Here is a 22531-nt window from a genome sequence, read left to right as displayed (position 1 = left end):
TCAGGTCCTGAGAGAGGCCCGATGGGTCAATGGGAGGGACAATGGCTTTGTCTGTGCCCTAGGACGTCAAATGGAGTGGCTGTCCATGCCTCAGCTCCTTCCCATCTGCCTTTCCCTTTGGCTGTTGATAAATATCCTTATCTGTGAGAAGCAGGTGATAGATTTCAAGCGGCACGTCTCTACAGAGCTCTGCTCTCATCTACTCTATTGATATCTCACATCTGCTAAGCGATCCGAGCTAGCGAGAGGCACCGACACCCTCTGGGTCTCTTCGCCCCCCAAATCATGTTAGCTCCACTTCCTGTAGGATCGCCTCTGGGGTCGCCCCAATGAATAACATCTATCAACACCCTGAAGTGGGAGCCAGGAGCTTGTGGCGGCAAAAAGGGCTTTAGCCCTAAACTCAGAGACACCCCTACAGCAACAGTCCCTATCTGATATGTGACACAAGCTTGCACATGTGTGCGTGCAGAAACAGTACAGGAGAACAACCGCTGGAGAGACAACGAGAGAGAGATAAAGCGATCGGTACAACATATGTGTGAGCAAATTAATTGCTAAGGGAATTACGATCACTATCACGTCCTGTGATGTAATTGAAGAAACAAACGGGTGATTTTCCCCCAGATCAGGAGAAAGATGAGAAAATAGCTGCCAGGCTGAAGGTATTCTGGCTGTCTACATCAGGGTGATGTGGGTAACAAACACAGGAGTAATACGTATATGTCTTAAAAGATCATTATTGTCACAAACGAGGTTAGGGGATATAAGAGAACAAAGGGACATTCTTTATCTTTGCCATCATCTCCTTCTTAGACACTTCCCTTTGGTCTTTCCATTTGCCTCTTTGCAAATTCATCCCCTTTCTTCCTTTAAAATTTCATGAGAGAAAATAGGTAATTTAATCTTCATTAAACTTACAGGGGGCCCACTCTCCGGCCTGACCAGCTGAATTAACTGCTAGGCTCCGGGGGATTAGACAGTTGGGCTGAAATTCCGTAACCCTGACAAGCATTATATCACTGCATCTCGATTTTTTTAATGGGCATAAGATGATCCCTCCCTGTTCAATGTCAAATAAGTCCTTAAGAGGCTTACTATATAGAACACAGGAGGGAACTTTTGATGGACTGACCTGTGAAGGTGAAGCAGGAGAGCGGGGCAGAGAGAGGAAAAAGGAGGCCCTGGTTTGGGATTTTAATGACGTTGAAAAGGCAGTAAATAAATAAGATTGGCTTGGTTCTCTTTGAAATCTGATTGATGTGTCTTTTGGGATGCCCCCCAGTATGAAAGACCTACTGAGTCTGTGGCTTTCATCCCTGACCGAAAATCGATGAGCCAGGATGTATGAGAGGCTCCTGCTCTCTATCCACCGATCTCCTGAAAGATACCCAGGTAACTGTCTCACCAGAAACGGAATAGGAGATAGAAAAGGAGTAGGCCAACTCACACTCTTTTTTTTATCTTTATTAACATATAGTGTTTTACCAACCAGATTCAACATCACAAACTACTTGCTATTAGGGCTTTTTAATGCCACTAATTTCTTTAACGCAACTTGTGATTTGTAGGTTGTAGTGGGCTCATTTTTAAAGCTAGAATGAAGATACTGGTATCATATGAGACTTGAAAATCCAAAGAATCTATTGATACCAACCATATCATACTAGCTTGTCAAGAAGGAGGCTAAATAACGCTCCAAATTTAGGCTTCCTTTTGCCAAGGAAAAACTGGCATGGCCATTTTTACAAGGGGTCCCTTGACCTCTGACCTCAAGCTATGTGTTCTTTACTAACATGCCCACTTTATGATAATCCCATGCAGTTTTGGGCAAAAAACATGCAGTATATATGGGTTATTTTATTCTAAAAGGGTGTATTTGAAATATTTCTGCATCCCTAAACAGTCTTGGAATTGCATAAATTGAGTATGACTGTAAAGCTGTGATTCTTGTGGATTCAATGAGTCCAATTGTATTCATGTGTGATGATGTTAGTTCCCATAGTAGCCAATATATTGAATCGTAACCCCTGTGTCATGATACATATCGTATCGCCAGATTCTTGCCAATTCACAGCCCTACTTGCTATATTATCTTCCTGAAATGAGACTGAACCCTCAACAGAAATGTGGCTTTACCGGTCTCCATCAATCCATCCAGCTTCTGTGTGTTGAATTAGGACTGGCTGGTGTAATTGCATAACACATGAGTACGGCCTCCCGGGTTAGGTTTTCCATCTTACGCAAAGTGGAGACAAGGAAATAGGAAATGCTTGCGGAATTGGGTGTAATTGTGACTGGCGGCGCCTAGAATTGTGTTCAGCCTGACACTCGAGGTACTCTGCTGGAGTATAGTTTAGCCTGAAGGACGACGAAAAACTACACGCCGGGTTTAAATGAACTCCTTTGACGTAAGCGAGGATTCTTGTGCGACTCTGAGCGACTCTCTCTGGTACACGCCGCTCGTTTGAGGATGACAGGAGGTTAATCAAGCTTTAAAGCGTGAGATTACAACAGACATGACAAGCAGGAGTGAATAGATTTGGCACACTGTCTGATACAACTGCTCAGAGAACCTTCTCCACCAGAAAATAGTGAAGTGCTGTCAGTCCCAGAGTCAGAGAGAAAGCAAATATGTACACAACACAAGTATAGAAACATTAAAGATCTTACTGATAACATTTTTAAGAAGGCAAATATATATATTTAAAAAAGAAAAGTATTATTACTGTGAATTAATCATTTAAACATTTTTTAGTGGGTCCAAAATGAATGTTGTGTTTATCTCTGGGGAAGATTTCTGACATTTGGTTCCCACTTCTAACAAGGCTTGTGAGCCAATATTAAAGCAACATTGGTATCACGTGACATCTCTGGGTCGTCAGTAAGTGAAGAAAAAAAACAGATAAATAGCTGAGACTGACGGTAAGTACCTGGCAACGACTTGTTGTGAAGTAAATGCAATGGAAGACGGAAGGGAGAAAGCTATTAAACACCTTTAATGTGGCTGTACTGGCCCAAAAAATATACCATAAGTCTTTAAATACTGACTAAAACATTGCATAAAGACGTAACAACCTAAAGACTGCAGTAGCTGACAGAGATGCCTTTCGTCACCAAGGAACTAACTGTGATTGTTTCTTTTCAGAGAGTCTCCTTAAAAAAATTCCCTCAAACTGTGTGTAAAAATTTCTGTCTGTCCCCTTTAAATGTTTTCTAAATGTAACGTGGAAATGGATTCAGTTGCTATAGAGCATAGGGGGGGATTTGTCTCATCTCATGATGGGGGGAAAAACAGAAATCTTGACGCATAAATTCCCCCCATACGCTCTATAGCTACTGAACTCATTTCCAGATTCCATTTAAAAAAAAAATAAAAAATCCATGGAGTCTGCATATCAAAAGGATTTTCCCCTCTCATCACCTCAGAGTAGAGAATCCATGCAGCTGTTTATCAAACCGCAGTTCGGGTTCCATATCAATAAACAGGGAGCCGTCAGTGCATAATACATTCTGGTAGCATAGTGGTGTGCACTGGGAAAAACAGTGCACCGAGAAGGGTCTGATGCACAATGCCATGCAGGAGCCATCATAAGGACCATAGTTAACTTGGTTGTCTTGCAAGAATAGGAAAATAGGTCAAAGACTATCATAGACTATCATAAACAAAGACAGACAGATGCCTGATCAGATGCCCGGACCACCTCAACTGACTTCTTCAGCACAAAAGATCAGCACTTTCCTCAGGAGGAACCCAGAAACCCAGCAAAGGAAACCTGCCATTCCCACCCATGGGCTAATTCTTTCCATCACTACCCAGATTTCATGACCATAGGTGAGGCCTGGAATCTAAATTGGTAAATTGGTAGCTTTACCTTCATGCTCACCTCCGTCCTCACCATGACAGTACACTACAACACTTGCAACACTGCTGAAGCTACAACAATCCGCCTGTTCATCTTATGCTCAATCTTACCGTCTGTCATGAACAAAACCCTGAGATACTTGAACTCCTTCACTTGGGACAACCGCTTGCTCCCAACCCAAAGGGATCACTTTATCATTATCCGAGTACCATGTACTCTCATGACACATTTCACTTCACATTTGGCTGCAAACTGCTAAGTTCAGACTATATCATCTGCAAACACAATGGATGGAATGAATTCAGTCAAACACCGTTCATCTGCACACACTGCGATGACACAGAGCTGGTTGACAGTTGTCAAAGTACCCTTTAAAAGACTTCAGAGCCGGGTGTCAGCTTACCAAGGTCCTCTCCTTGGCTTACTGAAAAAACAATACTTTAAAAGCTTCCTGTTCATTTAATATAACAATAACACATCTTTCAGAAGTGAACTTTTGGAGAAAATAATAATAAAAAAAGTCAAATGTCAGGTACTTGGACATGCAACCAAAACAGACTAAACATATTATAGCGAGAGACATTTTTGCAACACACAGAGAATCTGTCGACACTTGCAGGCAATTCATTTTTAGCCAAGTCAAAGTCGGCCTGCACAGCGTACTGCAGCACACAAGGCAAGAATCCTTCAGAAAAGAGACACATGTGGGGTGCTTCGGCACACCAGTTTGACATTTACCAAACATATAGGGGGAAAAAGAAAGGTATTACACAAAATACATTGAGTGGCCAAAGCATGGAGGTCTACAGACCTCTCCAGCAGAACACGTCCTAAACATTGCCACAAGACAGGAAGTGACATCATGCCGTGACAGCATAGAGCAACAGGAAGAGCAAGACAATCAGATGATAACTGGAGCTGCTCTACAAGATATGAATTACGCCGAGTGAATCGAAAATGATCTTCAAATAGCGTGACCGCTATTGTATTAAACATTTAGGATCAAGGGGCCGACACAGGGGCAACTTCAATACTGTACTGTACTTTACTGGATTTTAAAGGTATTCAATGTAAGATTTACATTACATTGGCTCAGTCTTCTTCTCTACTGCTGCTCATTTTGATCCTATGCTCAGTAGAGGCATTATTTATGTTATATATATTTTTCTTTTTTGTGGGTAAACTTCTGTTAATACTGACTCCTACAATTGACATACTATTGATGTGACCACCACTGGTGTTGACATCTTCTCAGCATAGTTTCAAAAACTTAAAAACCTACTTATATAGGCTGGTGTTTTTATAAGTATGTTGCTTGCAAATCCTTTGGTTTTGGTTTTATTTGTCTTTTAATTCTGTTCTGTTTGTTATATTGCTTTTATTGTTGAGTATCTGCTTCTGTTTTATACATTGTGTATGTTTTTCATGCTGTGTACTATTACGCATTTGTATTATTAACTGTGAAGCACTTAGCGGTTTTGAAAAGCTGTATATAAATAAAGTTTATTATTAGTATTATTATTATTTGCTCTTATTCTAATAAACGCAGGGCATTGTGTCTGTGAATACTTTTTGGCCATTAACCAAAATCACAGTTATTTTATAATGTGTTTCCAGAGAAACTGGGGTAATTTCACCATATGCTACACCTCCGTATTGGCAAGGACTTAAAAATGACATGCTGCATTTCTTTTATTTTTTTTTTGTATTGTGTGCTTTAAAAATATGTGCAAGTGTTATCCAACAAAGAACATATGGGAGGGAACACTATCAACTGCAAGCTGTACTTATGGTGATTCTCACCAGGTCTTTGCTAAAGCACATCAGTAATTAGACACTTCTGTTGATGCGCCATTGGAAAATGTAAATTGAAGTGGAACCAACAGCGATCTTCAGTTATGGGAGTGTTTCGATTTCATCAATGTCGCATTGTGAAACATGTTTCTATTGACATTACTGTAGAATGATTCACTATGAATCATTACTGCAAGTCCAATAACACATTTCTCAAAGTTAGTGTTGATTCATCTATATTTTCTTTGTGTATGGTTATAAGAAGTGTGTTGTGTCTTGGTTTTAATTTAAATTTGTCATCTATTTAAGGTTTTCATGATTGCTTTTTTGCATAGAGTAAATCTTACTTATTATACCTTTTCATGCTTTGCTAAGTCAAATTCAGTAACTCGGACTCTGCATGTTGTAGAGCAGCTCAGCAGGAGTGTTCTGACAGGAAGGACGCGTGAGTAATGCAGCCAGGAGAGAGTGCAGTAAGGAGGCAGGGCGGTGCTCGGTCTGGGGTAAAAGAGTAGCTAAATACACACACCTAGGGTTCTGTTACCATAGTTAGCACCCGGCCACCGAGAGGATGGGCTGGAAGGGCTTTGATCACCTGCAACAATGTTGGTGATAAACAAACATAAAATAAAGAAAATAAAAAAGAGAAGAGGGGGAAGGATGGAGAAAAAGGAAAAGAGAAAAAAGGTATCAGAGGTGACACTTCTCAGATATTTGGCAGGAATGAACCACTCCCAGAGAAACACCCAGACATCACCCAGACGGATGGAATGAAAAAGGTGCAAGTGAAGAATGGAGCTGGTTATGTCTGTTGATGAGCAGCATTAAAGGTGCTGAAACGAGAGTCAAGTATGTGTGCATGTGTGTTCGTTGTTACACATTGTGTACGTTTTTTCAGTCAAAACAGTATATAAACAATATAATTTAATCATAGTTAAATGATCTTTCATGCATTATATATATTTTGAAATTAACTGTCTTTGATTACAAAGAATATTAAAATATAATATTGTATGATACCTTGCAAATCATAGCAGAAATATTATTTTTTAAGTGTAATCATTTTTATTTTGGAATTAATTTATTTTAATGCTTAGTATAGACACACATACACACATACTAGAATATGTAAATAGCGTCAATATGTGAGAATTGCTAAATTTAAAAAAACAACAAAAAAACAACTTCAAATTAGCAAAAAATAATTTAAAAAATGGTTGAGCGTAATGAGGAAGTGACCCAGGCAGAGTTGGAAACAGCCTGGTCAAATACAGGACATAGCTCACTTATCTGTTACTAATATTGTCTGTATTAATATAAATGCACCATATCTTGCAAACCAACATACACTATATTCTACTACTAATAATTCTGCTACAAATAACAATAAATGATAAATCTAAAATGACTTGAAACACTTAATAAAAGCAAGTCATTCTGCATTAAATAGGCAAAGAGTAAATAGCATCCTATTTGTTGAAATTAGTATTATAACTCAACAAGATCCCTAAATGTAAATATTATGCAGGACCACAAGAGTCATGGAAATAATAATAAAGCATTTCATTAATTAACAACTAATTGTACAATAAAAATAGGCGGGCTTTGCACTGGTTAAGCCAGGTTAAATTGAGGTAAAAGGTAAAACATGCAAATTAGCCAAGTGGGATGTAACAAGCTCTCTCTGATTGGCTATCACCTGTAGAGGAAACCACGGTCACTTCTGTATGACGAAAAATGTATTATTTTTCAGACCACATATGAGACAAGATTGATGCATTAATATTTAATTTGAAAATTATTTTCACAATTCCTCTTTTTATTTGCCCATTAAAATGCCAAATAATGAATTACTTTTATGATTTAGTCTATTTATTCATAGATTAATAAATAAATTTGCAAACAAAATGTATTATTGCCTATTTTATGGTACAATTAGTTATTAATTAATGATATGCTTTATCGCTATTTCCATGACTCTTGTGGTTCTCCTTAAAATATTGCCCGGCAAGGATCTAAAAATATGGTTTAGACAGAGATGTACCTGCTCTGCCTTAAAACTGCATGTTCATTTTTAGCCTGTCTATTGCAGAATCATCCAATCCAGCCATCGGTTTGATTTTTTTCACCCCTTTTTTTCCTCCCATGATTGCCAGCGTGGAGACGGCGGCACCTGTAGCTCTCCTGCAGAACTCTGACTTGCATATGAATCGACCCTGGCACCCCTACTAGGTGGTGCTCCCCCGGGTGCCGGCCATTCAACGTGGCAGAATAGAATGTGTTAACACCGGGATTACACTAAATCAGCCTCGGTCCGACCGCAGCCAGCATGGCTACATTATAATAAGTGCTTCATGAATGGCAAAGGCACAATAAATCGCTAATGACCTTCGCTGGGCCACATGTGTTCTAGGGCATCTTTCTGTGTGTGCATATGTTCCTAATATCCGTGTTTTATGTGTACATCAGTCAGGAATCTTTGAATTCAGTTAAGAGGACACACGCACAGGAAGGAACACACACTAATTGTATACAAACTGGAGAGCAAAGCTTCTTTCATAAGACAGACAGAAGCCAACTGTGTTGCATGTTAACAACTTAAAGGGGCAGGTGGTAAAAAAAATATATAAATCGTGACATAAAGACGGTGTTTTTTCGCTGCCTTACCGTTGCGCGGTGTGCGTTTTCGTCGATCCCGGAAGGCTGCTCCGGACTGTAGAGCTTCCATTAGGCTATCCATCACACCGGTTTCATCTCCCTCTGTAAGAGAACAGATAATAGAGGCAAAGTTGTTTACAGGACAAAACATACATTAACACAACACGATGAAGTACATAATATCATGGATATGGGTCTGTACATGTACGCATTAAACACACACACACCCGACTGCTTGAAGGTCTAATTCTCAGTGGGTGCCCTCTAACTAAAGGTGCATGAACAATCACCTTACATAAAGCAAGAGTGAGATATAAACAAGCCTTTTATAAAGCGTATGAGTGAGACTGAAGCCTGTCACTCAGACCTGTCCTTTTTTTTTCAGTAAACAGCTGGGGAGGAGGAAAAATACACTTAGAGCTTAGCAACTAATACAGGCAGAGGAGCCTCAGGATGAAAGCATCCACTGATGGTCATTGACAGATATTCTTTCTGTGGCTAACGCAGGGGAGCTAAGTGCTCTTTACAAAGATTTAGTGTGGAGCCGCTCAATACCCGGGCGCTCTATCATTGTTCAGTCAATGACACCGGGACCGGCCTTCGAAAAACATTCCCCCAGCCCACCGTTCCTGCTGTCGCGCGGATCCATGAAACGAGAGAACTGGAGGCAGGTCGTCATGGCTGCAGAGACAGGTAGGAGACACTTGGAAGTGCTACGAGGCCAACGGCATGACAAGTCTTGCCCACACTGTGCACATGCAGCATAGCGCTCAATGGAAACGGGGGTTCAAAAATAAGCTTAGGTTCTCTATCTGGGTCATCTATCTTTACGCCCCGATACTAATGAGTCAGAGGGGCACCCTTTTTATCATTCTGGTCCAGAGCAGACATTATTTTAAACTAGGATCATTAGGGTGACTTATTGTGGAGCTGGAGACTTAACCATCAATTCTTTTGCATACATGAGTGAACTAGCTCTTCCCCAATGTTTACCATCAAGGCCCGGGCATCTTGTTTCTTTGCTGCGCTTACAGCTATAGCTGAAGGGAAACATTCGGAAAATAAGTGGAGACAACTGCTACTTTCAGCACACAGCACTTTCCCAGACACCGGGGTGATCAATCTTTTGTTACTCGCGTGTGCTCAAAGAGACACGACACTCGGGCAAATTGAATTTATGAACAAAACACGTTGACACTGAATGCTACACAATTAATTTAAGGAAATGGCAAGTATTTTGCCATTACCAGAGAGAGAGAGAGAGAGAGAGAGAGAGAGAGAGAGAGAGAGAGAGAGAGAGAGAGAGAGAGAGACAGGGCTGTTCATGTTTTCCCCTTCCTCCTCCAGCAACAAACCACCCAACCTGCAATCACTCATGCACGTAAGAGAAGACAGTACGACTAAGAATAGAAACATGTCTTATGCAAATTTTAAAAAAAGCAACTCTTCACTCGTACTCGCACTAATTTTGCTCTCTATCTCATTCCTTCTCTTTCTTCCTCAAGTCCTTCCCAAGGGCTACTTTGAAATCAAAGTATCTGTTCCGGCTGTGTGCTGTGCTTAAAAGCAATTCCGATTAAATCAAGCTTAATTAGACCAGCTTTATCAGGACAAAACCAAAGCCGAGCCAAGTAGTGCTTATCTCAAATTGCAGCACTACACCTCAGATAGCAAGCTCATTGGTTTAAAAAGGGGGAGCATGGTGTTTTGTGTGCCGTGGACCCGGAGAACAATATGGTGAACAACTTGCAGGTACTATAACTGTATCAACTCCCGAGATCTTTAGCTACTCCTTCTTCTTATGTAGGCTAGCAAGGACACAATGGGAGTCTGACAGCAGGTAGAAAGTGTTAAGTGGCAGGTAAACATTTATCTACAACCACCTTGGCACAAGAAACTTTTTGACAGCCCCCTTCTTCACTGCCTTCTTCGCGGAGACCCAGACATCACAGGGGGCACCTGACACTTTGATCAATTTGTCCTACTTCTAGCTTAACTGTAGCGCAATTCATCATTTGTAATGGCCAGGACTTGGGAGCCCTAGTAGACTGGGGTTCAGCGGGAGGACTGCAGACACAAAGAACCAAAATGACTAAAATGGGAAACATACTCCCCAGTCACTCCACAGTGCTCAATTAACTCTGTCCTGTTGGACCACAGCTTAAACTCCAGCAGGCTTCTGTGCAAGAAAATGTCACAAATGAGCCTTCAGACTGTGAACCTATTAAACATACATGTGCATTTGTGTGTGTATATATTTAGCAAAGACAAGGTAAGGCCTGAGCAGAAAACTGCACTTACTCCAGTAATCTTCGGAGCAAACTTTCTTCATCACTTATTGTAACATTGCCCACTTTAGCAGATATTTCCGCCTTGTTCCCTGCAATTCACTCTTGTCTTATTTTGAGCTGTTAAACCTAAGGCAAATATTCATCCGCTTCTCATTAGCAGCACTGGTGGATTGCATGCTGGGGAATTACAGAAAAGCTAACCTTTTATGCCCAAAGATCTTTCTCAAGAGGAAAGATCCCCTCTGCTCACAGGAAATTGCTTTCTAAATGGGTTAAGATGGGCTAAGACCCAAGACATTGACAAACCCTCCCAGTGATGAAACACCTTGGTGGGCACCTCAACAGACAGCCCCGGGGTCCTTTAATGATCTTATTAAAGCTTGTGGAAGTGTGGAACATGGTTGCGGCTTTTGCACTTTTAGGTACTTTCTTAAACAGTTAAACCTTTAAGAGCAGAAATAAAGCTCAGTGAAACTCTACCTCCCAGAGAGAGATGGTGTACCTGCTCCATATCTTTCCCTTTGATCCCTGCCTACCTCCAGTCCTACATTCCCCCCCACCCTCCTTTACCTGAATATCGGATGGACCCAGTGGCTGTGCCAAATGTAACAGCGAGCCCTGGGGATTGGCTCGCTCTGCAATATATTTACAAGCGGCACTATCACATTTTCTAATTAGGAGGGATAACAAGAGCAATGTGCTCTCAGCAGGATTGGCATACAAACTTAACACACCAGATTAGTTTTTCCCTAAGAAGAAGAAGAAGGGAAAAAAAAAAGTATAGCTACAGTAAAAGTGGAAGAAAGCAGCTGCAATGTACTATTCACCAATCCCAGGAGCTGAGCACAAAGTCAAGTGTCAACAGTTGCGAGGGAGGAAAGGGAGGGAGAGGAAAAAGAATAAGCACAGATATTGTAAGTGTCACTATTGGGGAAGGAAGATGTAAAGGGAAAAAATGATGGAGGAGGCAGAATACAGGGAGAGAGACGGAGCATAGGAGGCAGCTAGGGAGGAAAGTGAAGAGGGTTTCTGTGGGAGCGCTAGTGCGTGCGTGGTGGAGTGGGTTATTGAGAGGGACTAGTGGAGCGAGGCAAGACACAAGGTCGTAAAACACCTTCCCGGCTACTTGACGGCCTGAGCCCTGTGACATTTAATTATTTCTAAAACATACACTGCGGTATGCAAGCACAGGCTCACAGACACTCACCTAAAACCTGCCTACACATTTTTTAGTGATCCGAATGCGTGTTGTATACTTGTAAAGGTTCCACTTAACTAATCTAAATTTATGGGGCGGATTTTGCTCAGCTGACAAACGAGCGTCTGAGACAAACAAAGACAGTGAGGGATGGACGGATAGTTAGAGGGAGGCAGATAGAGAGCGCACTCCAACTAGTGTCAGCAGGATGACCTATACTCATGGCTGCTCATGGCAAGATCAGTTAGAGGAGACGCAGGAATCCAGCCAAGTCTTTCAGAGAACCGATGCATCATCGAAGCCTCCGTACAAACTCTTAAACCTCCGCCAAGGACCAATTAGGAATCAAACAAACAAGCTTAAATTATGCAAAACCTGACATCTCATTTGTTTATTCCTGCCAATTACAATCAGTCATCTACAACAATCAAAATATGCATAGTAAGAGTAAAAGAACAGCTGTCGCCTTGAGAACGTGACAAAGCCTTTCACTCAATCATCCGAGCAGAAAACATTCGATGTATTTGAATGAAATGCAGGGCCTCTTTTTTTTTTTTTTCTTCTTCTTCTTAAACACCAAAGGCATGGCATTCCTATAATTATGCGGCAGTGTCAACAAAGCCTGTTCATAAATTCAATTTGCTATCTGTCATCTCCTACATGTTGTGCAGGGGAGGAGGAGAAGAAAAAAAACACAGAGGATCGATTGAGAACTCAATTTCTGATGGCTCACATGCAGCCGTCGTGATTCATGGGGGAAAAGAGACAAATAATTCTCTGAATTCTAAAAAGCTCCAGTCTGATACGCTTCTAATATAACGGCAAATTATGGCATCCTTTATGCCACGAGTGAAACTGGTGGCAACAGCGGCATGTTAATTGAAAAGATAAATAACGGCGCAAGCATACAAAATAATGACATTTATCACTGTCACATATTTTAATCAATCACAGCGACTGGATTTATATAAGCATAGTACTCTTCTCCCTAAACAAATTAAAGTGTTTAACATGGGGAACATCGGGCATAGAGAGATGTCTGTTATCCACCACTATCCTTCAGCCAATCCCTGAGTCTAATTTGCACTGTAATGAGATCTAATGAGTGCTTACAGGCCCTGTGCTTGATGAATTGAAACCACTGCGAGAGAGGAACACAGTGAGAGTTTAACCTCACCCCAGTCGCCCTCCACGACTCCAGTAGAGAAGATGAGAAAGAAAAAGGAAGAATCAAGAGGAGAGAAACTAGTCGTTCAGTTTTTTTTTTTCTTTTCGCTTGCTGTGGATTGTTATTGAACACATTTGAGCCCATCTGTTCCCCCACAGAGAGTCACCTGTGCAATTAACCTGGACCATTAGCTGTGAAACAAAGGCCTCGGTGGAGGGAGGGGGGCTGCTTTATGGCCAGGTGGAGAGGCAACAACCACACTTTCTTTTAATCCCGTCTCCCTCTCTCTGCTCTCACTTGCGTGCACCTGGTTTTGTGTTCTGAATTCAGGCTCAGTCACCTAGACAAACACACACAACCACCTGCATAACTCAATACCCCCACACCCCCTCCTCTACCTCTCCTCTCCTCTGCTGTCTAGTCTCTTCCTGTCTGGCTTTGAGTGGAGTCGCCCCCTCCCTTCGCCCTCTTTACCTGCAGTCCCAGCAGCGCCTAAGACCGGGGCAGGTCGAGACCATTACTGCCACGGAGAGCGCAGAGAAACACAAGTGCCTGAAGGACAGCAGTCATGCACCTGTTAGATGTCTGTCCTTTGTTTTTCCTCTCTCTCCATCTCCCTGCAGTCAAACCGCCCAACTCTGACAAAAGCTTTGACACAATGACCCGAGAAACTTTTTCAGACATGCCTCGGTCTTTAATTTGTAGGTGTGTGTGTGTGTGTGTGTGTGTGTGTGTGTGTGTGTGTGTGTGTGCGCATGTTTACTAGTGAAAAAGAGAGGAGCAGAAAAGGGGAACGGAAGGGTAAGATGGCTAATAAAAAAGATAGATTTGCTTGCTGATTCATCTGGATTGTTTTACTGTAACAACTTGATGAGCAAACCCACTCATGTCCTCCCTAACTCAATTAAGGATGCTCCCACAACCCTCCATTCCAGGGGGAATGGCGGCATAGCTTCTACTTTCCTCTTTATATGAGCCCCTGTGTGGCGCCAGGGTCAGGTGGGGCCGGGATGGGGGGAGTGGAAGGGAAAATGTGGAGAGAGTGTGTCTTGAACTCGGGAAAGGTGGGTGGGAGGTGAGAGGTGCATTGTGTTGCACATGCATGCAAGCAGAGACAAGTGTTGGAGCCGGGCTGGCCCCCGGTCACTGCAGGCCTGATCCCACACCCTGAAGCGAGAGAGAGATGTCCTGTCTGCGTGAGACTGGGTGGGGGGAACGTGGAGAGAAGTTGGATGTCGACAAGGGAGAGATGAAAGTGGATTAGCCGCCGTGGCGATTTGCATTCTGTGGTGGAACGAAAGCCCCTGCGATGCCCCGAATAGCTGGATGCATGAATAAGTAAACAAACAAAAACAAAAATAAACCCTCCATCTGGATGGATGCTGCCAGGCCCCAAGTGAGAAACAGTAGGGAGGGGAGGTTGGGAGATGGGAAGGGAGGGGTGGGGGGCGAAGAGAGATGCTCGCAACGTAGCAGTCACCACGCTCTGCCTCCACTGCTATAATTCACTGCTACTGCCTACGGGCCCCCCCCAGTTGCCATATTGCTATCACCATCCATCCACTGCTTCTGGCTAGTTTGCCCAGTAACACCACCAACACACAAGGGACAGCTCCAAACCCAGCACTGACAGATGTTAAGTTGACACACTTTCTCTAAGCCACATGGGGTCAACATGTCAGGGTGCCAGCAGGGCCACGGGAGCCCGTCCTCACAGCACAGCAGACCACTATGGCCGCTTTTCCATAGGCTAAAGGCTAGGTGCTGCTAAATTTAGCTGCAATATGGTAGACCCTGAACCGTGATGCATTTTCACCGTGGCCTCACACCAGGGGATGAACACTGATGGTGTCCGCTCACTGTAAACTGATCTAAATGTGTGGCGACTAGATAGAAAGCACGGCTTTTATAAGGCTCACTCATGTAAGAGTCGCTCTGGTTTGGAGTTTCAGTCTTGCGTTTCTCTTTTTTTTTTTTATAGATTCCAGTGTTAGTGTTTCCTGATCTGCTCTTTGCCACCATGCTATCTGAGCAGTTGTGAAAATCTGCTACTATAAAAAGCCCCAAATGTGCAATTTCTATCTTTCAAATCCTTCTGTTGGCATACAATCTGTTTTTGTTTGTAGAAAAATAAGACAATACCAGTGAAAATTGCTGTGTTGATGATTCTACTTTCATTCTAGTTTCGTCAGGTCGGATCCTTAGAAAGAGAGCGGTGCTTCAGTACACTTTGCAATCTACCACTGGGAGGAATTTTCAAATTCTACATCGGGGCTTTCATGCTGTCTGAACACTTTCTGATGCTAATTCACATTAAAAATGTGTTTACATGCTAAGCGCCAGAAGGCTTCTATTATGAAGCAGCAACAGCAAGTGTAGCCTTAAAGGAATACTTCACCTCCAAAATGAACATCTGTATATCAATTACTCACCCCGTGTTACCTTGAAAAAACTTTGTTTTTCTTGCGTGCCTCCACGGTCAACGGATAATCAATATAAGGAGAAAAGTCTTCATGAATTTTGAAGTAAATGGGGACCGCTTTTAACAACAGCAAAACTATATCAAAACATCTGTTTACAATTTGTGCAGTATAATCGAAGTGTCATTTATCCTGTCGTGTGCTCAGTATTTCCCAAACACATGCATCTATGCTAAACCCTTACTATTTCAAACACTTTAGACTCGCACGGACTAGTAGCGCGCCTGCACAAGACTGTTCATGCGGAAGTGTTTTAAATAGTAAGGTTTTAGCAAAAGCTTCACGAGTAGTGTTAGAGTTTGTAAACAAATGTTTTGATATAGTTTTGCTGTTGTTAAACTCAATATTCGTTCACCGTGGAGGAATGCGTGAAAGTTTTCTTTTAAAATTCAAGGTCACACCAGAGGGATTTAAGTAGGTGCTGGGAATCTGGTTTGTGAATTTATTTTATTAATTTATTTATTTTGTATTTATTTATTTTTTCTCTACATTTTGTAATCTATTTACTAATATTATTATTATAATTTATTTACATTTTTATCATTTACCTTTTTTCTCCTGCTTTGTTTTTTGAATACTTTGTTTTTCAATGTACAGTAATTATCTGTTATCTTATATTACGTTATTTGTTATGGTTTAGGTTGTTGTAGTCATTTTTCTTAAGGAGACAATAAAAAGCATGAATAAAAAAAGAATTCAAGGTAACACGGGGTGAGTAATTAATATACAAATTATCATTTTGGCGGTGAAGTATTTCTTTAATCCTCGAGGTTAGTGATGGAATTTTGTAGTTTTAAAAATGACGGGAGGTACTGTTAGAGAGAACGCAGTCACAGTGAGCTGGTTAGATGAAAAGGTGCAGGTGACCATTTCTATTGCAGTTTGGGTGAACCTCAATCCTTTTAACACCTTTTACTGTGCTGCTCTGGCGTATGGAAAAGAACGGCCTGATCTACTAGTGCATATGTATAAGGCAGGGCATCGTTACTGTACAGACATCTAGCATATGTGACTGTTCATACCAGGGTAACATTAATGAATCAGGTTATTAAAATAAAAGGAATGTCAAAAATGTGGCAGGAAATTGAGACGCTATAAACATTTAGGGTCTCATCCATCCAGGGAAGCGTACAGTAGATTACCCGTTTTACACAAGTGCCGCATTTAAATAGCGGATGCAGAGTTTTGGAATCCAGATCAGGATAACATCTGAACCAAACCACACGTGGGCTGTTTGCATCAGTGAAAGGCGGCGCTGTCTGGGGAAGCTAAATGGATTTGACAATGGGATTTGATGGTCTTTGTAGTGAGGGTAATTAGGCTTGATTGACTGTAAAGTGACTGGTGAGGTCCAGATCTGGGAGGGGAAATGATCTGACACTTGAACCACCCACAAATCAACGAGATTCAACTGTGCCTGAGCTGCGTTCACCAAGGAGAAGAAGAACATTTAGGAAAGCAACAGGATGAGAGGAAAAAGAACATGGCGGGATGAGCATAGTGAGAGTGAGACACCCAGACTGGAATAAGAGAGGGGAAACAGGAAAGGCGGAGTTATCTGATGCACGTCTCACTCCCTTGATTGTGACCTTATCTAAATTAAGTTAAAGATAAAAGTGATTAAAAGCTTTAAGGTGCAATTTAATTAGTGTTCTCTGTCTTTCTCTCGGTACAAAAGAGGGTGACACAAGATTTAAACAAAAAATAACACTACATATTCAGCTTGACAATGAAGTGAAGCAGACAGACAAAAATGTGGGGGAGACTATTCCCTGGTGTCGCCTTTAATTGCTAATGAACTATGGTATTTATCATAGAATATTAAGAGGCTTCCTATGAAGCCAGGCTCGTTTTCCTCCTGCTGACATTTATTTATGGAAATGCATCGGAGATGTTATAATCTGGGAGTATTTTATTGTGTTACCTTCACTGACAATAAATCATTTTGCAGTCAATCACATGTGTTTAATCTAGAGCTGTCAAAGTTGACGCCATAATAACGCGTTAACGTAAATTTGTTTTAACTCCACTGATTTATTTAACTCATTAACACAATTGTTTAGGTTGTAGTTGGCTCAGTTTTAAAGCTAGAGTGAAGATACTGGTATCATATGAAACTAGAAAACCTAAAGAATCCATTGGTACCAACCATGTCATACTAGATGGTGAAGGAGGCTAAATAACACTCCAAACCTTTACAGACATGCCCACTTTATGACAATCTCATACAGTTTGGGGCAAGTCATAGTCAAGTCAGCACACTGACACACTGGCAGCTGTTGTTGCCTGTTTATTAATGCATATTATTATGCTAAATGCACTACCTATGAGGGTTTCTGGACAATATCTGTCATTGTTTTGTGTTGTTTATTGATTTCCAATAATAAATATGTACATACAATGGATGATGATGCGATTTCCGATCGATTGACAGCACTAGTTTAATACTTGCATGTCATTTTGTTTATGAATTATTCTCTCTTTCTACGTTTCTATTCACGCCGCCTGCTCTTAGTTGAGATGCAGTCAGCCGTATTCTGTGTGCTATCATCGCCTTGAGGCAGATTCAGATTTTGACTGGAGATATAGCACAATCTAATATGCTGTTATTTATTAGAATGGGTGTATGACAGCAGATAATCCTGGTGCCCTTGTTCCCGTCTTTCAAGGTAATGATGGAATCCATACTCAGGAGTTTCAGAGCATGCCTCACACATCCTGCACTCCGGATCGACGCAGCTCAAATGCAAGGACGAAGAGGAAAAAAAAGAAAGAAAAGAAAAAGCAATTTTGCTCAGAGTTTGGCATTCCAGTGCTGCGACACCCCATATGCAGATGTAGTGAAAGATCCTTCATTTTTATAACTCATCAGATACTACAAATATATAACCAGGCATGGGAGCCATCAGTGGCGTGACAAAGAAATGACACTTCAGGGAATAAACAGGCAGCAAATTCAGAGGCGTTTTGCCATATATCATCATTACATTCTGGAAAGGTCTGTCCTTGTTTGTTATATTCTGTAGCGAACATGAAGGTCAGCTTTAGCTTCCTAATACCGGCTTCATTTCCCAAGCTAAGCTGAGGAATGGTGAGTCTTCTAAGAAACATTTCTTTTATCTACTTAGGTTTCTGACCTTCACGTCTCTATAAGGCTATCTCCCCCGGTGATATTGTTTGCCATGTCGGCTGTGCTGCAGAGACACTATGCAAACTTGGAGAGCTAACCCTGTCCACCTCACTGCCGCCTGTCAGCGCCTGTCTATGATCACCTAGCTGGCATGGCTGCGACGCAGGTATGCGCCGGCCTTCCGGCAGCTGTCAGTGTCACACGAAGCCATCAATCCACATCTCCGCCACTGTCACTGCTGACAGGGCTCCGCCAGCCACAGCCAGTCAGACAGCTGCATGGAAATATGTCAATTTAGTTTAGCATGCCTCACTAATAGACACTTGAATTTGGAAAATATGCTTTGGTAGAAAAAAATAAAAAATACTTCCACAACTTTGTCTGTCAGGGAAATGCACAAAGAGGAGGAAACACGGGGAAAAAGAGATAACACGCTCTGATGAGGCAGCCCGGTCGCACGAAAAGGTGTGTGAATGACACAACAATGCACAAGGAAAAAAGCGTGCAATAAGAACGCCGTCCTTGCTTTTGGCGTGTCATTTGTGCGCCATGTTGTCTGTACTGACTCCACGTAAATATGCTACGCTAAGTGTTAGTGACGTAGAATAAAAAGAGAGAAATACAGGTTATTAGGCAGGCAGGAGACCGGTGTTCGAGACCGCTGTTATGTTTTGTAAGCTACGTTAGTGAGCTATATTAGCTATTTGTAAGTGACGTGTTTTTAGTGACGTTTTCTGTTCTTATGTTACGTTGTTCCCTTACATATTTTACTCACTTTACATATTTATTTTGAGCCCAACCATGACGTTTTTCCTTAACCTAAGTGAGAGGTTTTGTTGCCCCTTGCTGGAACTGCACCTTCATACACGCATGTAGTATTCACGCTTTGGCGAGGCAGGCGGGTCTATCACACGCTTTGGTGTAATACGGGGTTGGATGAGGACATGCTGACTTCATAAAATTAATACAGGTGCTCTAAATAAACTCCATTAGCCTCTCAAAAAAGCGGAATGTTAATTTATGTGGCTGTGGATCTAAAATGTGATTTATCTCACAAATACAGGCGTGTTTTTATTTAGTCTTGATATGACTGACATGTAAAAACATTTTTGCAGTTGAAGCCCACACTAACTTCTTTTTCTTGTGTTTACTAAACTGCATGTTTTTTTTGGGAGGAGCCACTTTTATTTATGTAAACAGGCACTAGTTCATCCTCGAAGTGTGAAAGGTTGACAGGGAGGATGCATAAATAGAAGCTGCAGGCCCATCATTGTCAACATGCCAACTGTTCTCTGCAGAGAATCACAGAGACATGGAGACCTCATTCTAGCAGGGCCTTGTCGAACGGGAAAAATGCCTAGACGGCTATCACCAGCACAAAAAAAAAAAAAAGATTTGGAGAGGAAAGGAGGACGCTAAAATAATTGTGAAATGTATTGAAATGGAAATGAAACACCATTTAAGGATTAACTTACAATGAACAATAAGCCATACGCTGCAAAGAGGGTCTTAAATTATAGGACATTTAGTTAAATGTGTGGCTGAGTCGCTTTGAGAAGTTTAACATAATAATACCAATGTTTCCTTCTAATGGGCTCCGTCATTTTTACACACAGTGATGCAGTGTGAGGTATACACAACTTCCAGCTGTTGTGTGAACAAATACAACCACATTTAAGATGATAATAATGTGTGTTCAGTAGTTCTATTAACACAAACACATTGACAGAACCACCATAATATTCCCTGAGAGCAACTCGCTGTATGGGTCTGCATTCTGCAAGCTGTTGCAAGAATGGATTGAAGCGGCTGAGTGGGCTCTAATTCATACAGTTAAAAAATGATCACTTTGCAGGTAAAACTTAATCATAAAAACAGCATCTGTGGAGCCTCTTAATGTGTTTTTAGGGTTTTCTATAACACTGTCTGGGGCCATTTTAATAATTTTTTTTTTTTTTTACAAAAGTTTGTTTTCCAATCAGGTAATTATATTTTGGGATCTAAGATTAGTTAAGAAAATGATTTCATCTAATAAATCCAGTTGGATTACATTTAATGTGTGTAGTCAAGTAACATAGCAGACAGTTGGTGCACCCATAAAATGTGTTGTAAAACTCGCAGGCTACAACCAATACGCTCCTAAACTTGATATTCCTCAGGTTGGCTATAACAATGTTTCTCAGAGGTTTTTATGGTGAGGGAGGCTGTCACACAGGCTACTACAATCTCCTCACACACTGAAAAACCATACTGTATAAAGCAGGTCTGAGAGAAGTTGACAGTAAACACATTAAACACAAAGTTCTTTACTATTTCTCTGTGGTACAGTACCTGGGCAAAATGCCTGGACTAAATAAAATGTCCAACTAACTTTTTTTTTGTTTGTTTGTTTATTTCTATGTGCCTTATGCCAAGCTGCATTGTGCTCAAAGCGGCATGTGGGCTTTCCGGCTCTGTTCAGAGCTTAGTGGATTTGACTGGGGTACACAGTTGACATGTGGGTGCAGACACTCGCCCCAGACGGGGGCACTGACCCCGGTGATGCCAGCCGAGCAGGCGGCCAGAGGGAACTGCTACTCCTCACAAACGCCTCAGAGAAACAAAGTCCAGATGCTCCACCGCGCTCCGGCTCTTGACACACTCGGCATGCCGCTCGTGACATTGTTTCATATGCGGCAGTAAAAACAAAATATCCTGCTGTGATGAAGCGTCTTCCTCTGTTTTAAACAGAAGCATTCGTTTGGGTTTGTTCTGCAGTGTTTAACAGTTATTTCCAGCGAAGTAAAGCGGTTTGGTAAATGTTGAACATCTGGTCAGTTCAAGAGAATATGGAAATCCACTTAGAGCAAATTAAAACAAATGGGGTGACCGGGTAATGATTTCATAAGCAATTTCCTACATTAGGATTTCTAATACTTCACAAGGAAAACACGTTTAGCTCTGCACTTGTCTCATCTATCAATCAGGCTTGTTGAAGAAGTGCACATATCAATGCACGAGCAGAGGGTATAATCTCAAGTTTTATCAACTGGGAAACGGGAGAGAAATGTTTTTTAATCAGTTTCCTAAAAGCATTTGTCTGTTTCCCCCTCCCCCACCCCGGTGCCATCCTGGCAAAAGCTAAATGAATTAAACTCTCATTAAATATGCATTTCATTGTTAATCATTTGCAAGCGAAGAGGATTAGGTCGCAATTTGTGAAATGACATAAAATCTATCCCTTCTCAAAAATAGCCTCTTGAAATTGCATTAAACACAATAGTATGATCCATCAAACAGTCCTTTAAGTAATAAAACGAGTAAATCAGTAAATCCATTAAAGAGATATTGACCTGTAGATAATTCTCATAATACAACGGCCATATGTTTACTCCATCTGTTAATGCTAATGGATTTGTACACATAACAATGGACTAGATTCAGGTCAACAGACCGTTCTATCCATCCGTCTTTCCATCTATCCGTCTGTCCATCCATCCATCTATTTGTCTATCCATCCATCTATCAATCTGTCCATCCATCCATCTGTCCATCTATCTATCTATCTATCTATCTATCTATCTATCTATCTATCTATCTATCTATCTATCTATCTATCTATCTATCTATCTATCTATCTATCTATCTATCTATCCATCCATCCATCCATCTATCTGTACATCTATCTATCTATCTATCTATCTATCTATCTATCTATCTATCTATCTATCTATCTATCTATCTATCTATCAATCAATCCATCTGTCTATCTATCATCTATCTGTCCGCCTATCCATCCATCTATCCATCCATATATTCATTTATCGATATATCCATCTATCTATCTATCTATCTATCTATCAATCCATCTATTCATCCATCTATCTATCTATGTATCTATCCATCTGTCTGTCTGAAACCAGGGTTAGGATCTAAATAATGAAGACCAGAATAGGCCTTTCAAACT

General features: G+C 41.3%; 1 protein-coding gene across 5 annotated transcripts in view; it reads right to left on the bottom strand.

Moving 5' to 3' along the window:
* The window catches only part of diaph2 (diaphanous-related formin 2), a 449753-nt gene that overhangs the window by 47070 nt on the left and 380152 nt on the right, over window positions 1-22531 (bottom strand). For 4 of the 5 annotated variants that reach the window (XM_074649328.1, XM_074649329.1, XM_074649331.1 and 1 more), the window contains 2 exons: window positions 8328-8420; window positions 6190-6255 (listed from right to left, as the gene is read on the bottom strand). In XM_074649328.1, coding sequence (XP_074505429.1) covers window positions 6190-6255; window positions 8328-8420 — 159 coding nt within the window. The remainder of the gene's footprint in view (window positions 1-6189; window positions 6256-8327; window positions 8421-22531) is intronic. The other variant, XM_074649330.1, reaches the window with a different exon arrangement.

Source organism: Sebastes fasciatus, chromosome 10 (genome assembly GCF_043250625.1).
Source record: "Sebastes fasciatus isolate fSebFas1 chromosome 10, fSebFas1.pri, whole genome shotgun sequence".
Classification (NCBI taxonomy): domain Eukaryota; kingdom Metazoa; phylum Chordata; class Actinopteri; order Perciformes; family Sebastidae; genus Sebastes; species Sebastes fasciatus.
This window is presented reverse-complemented; position numbering and strand designations above follow the sequence as displayed.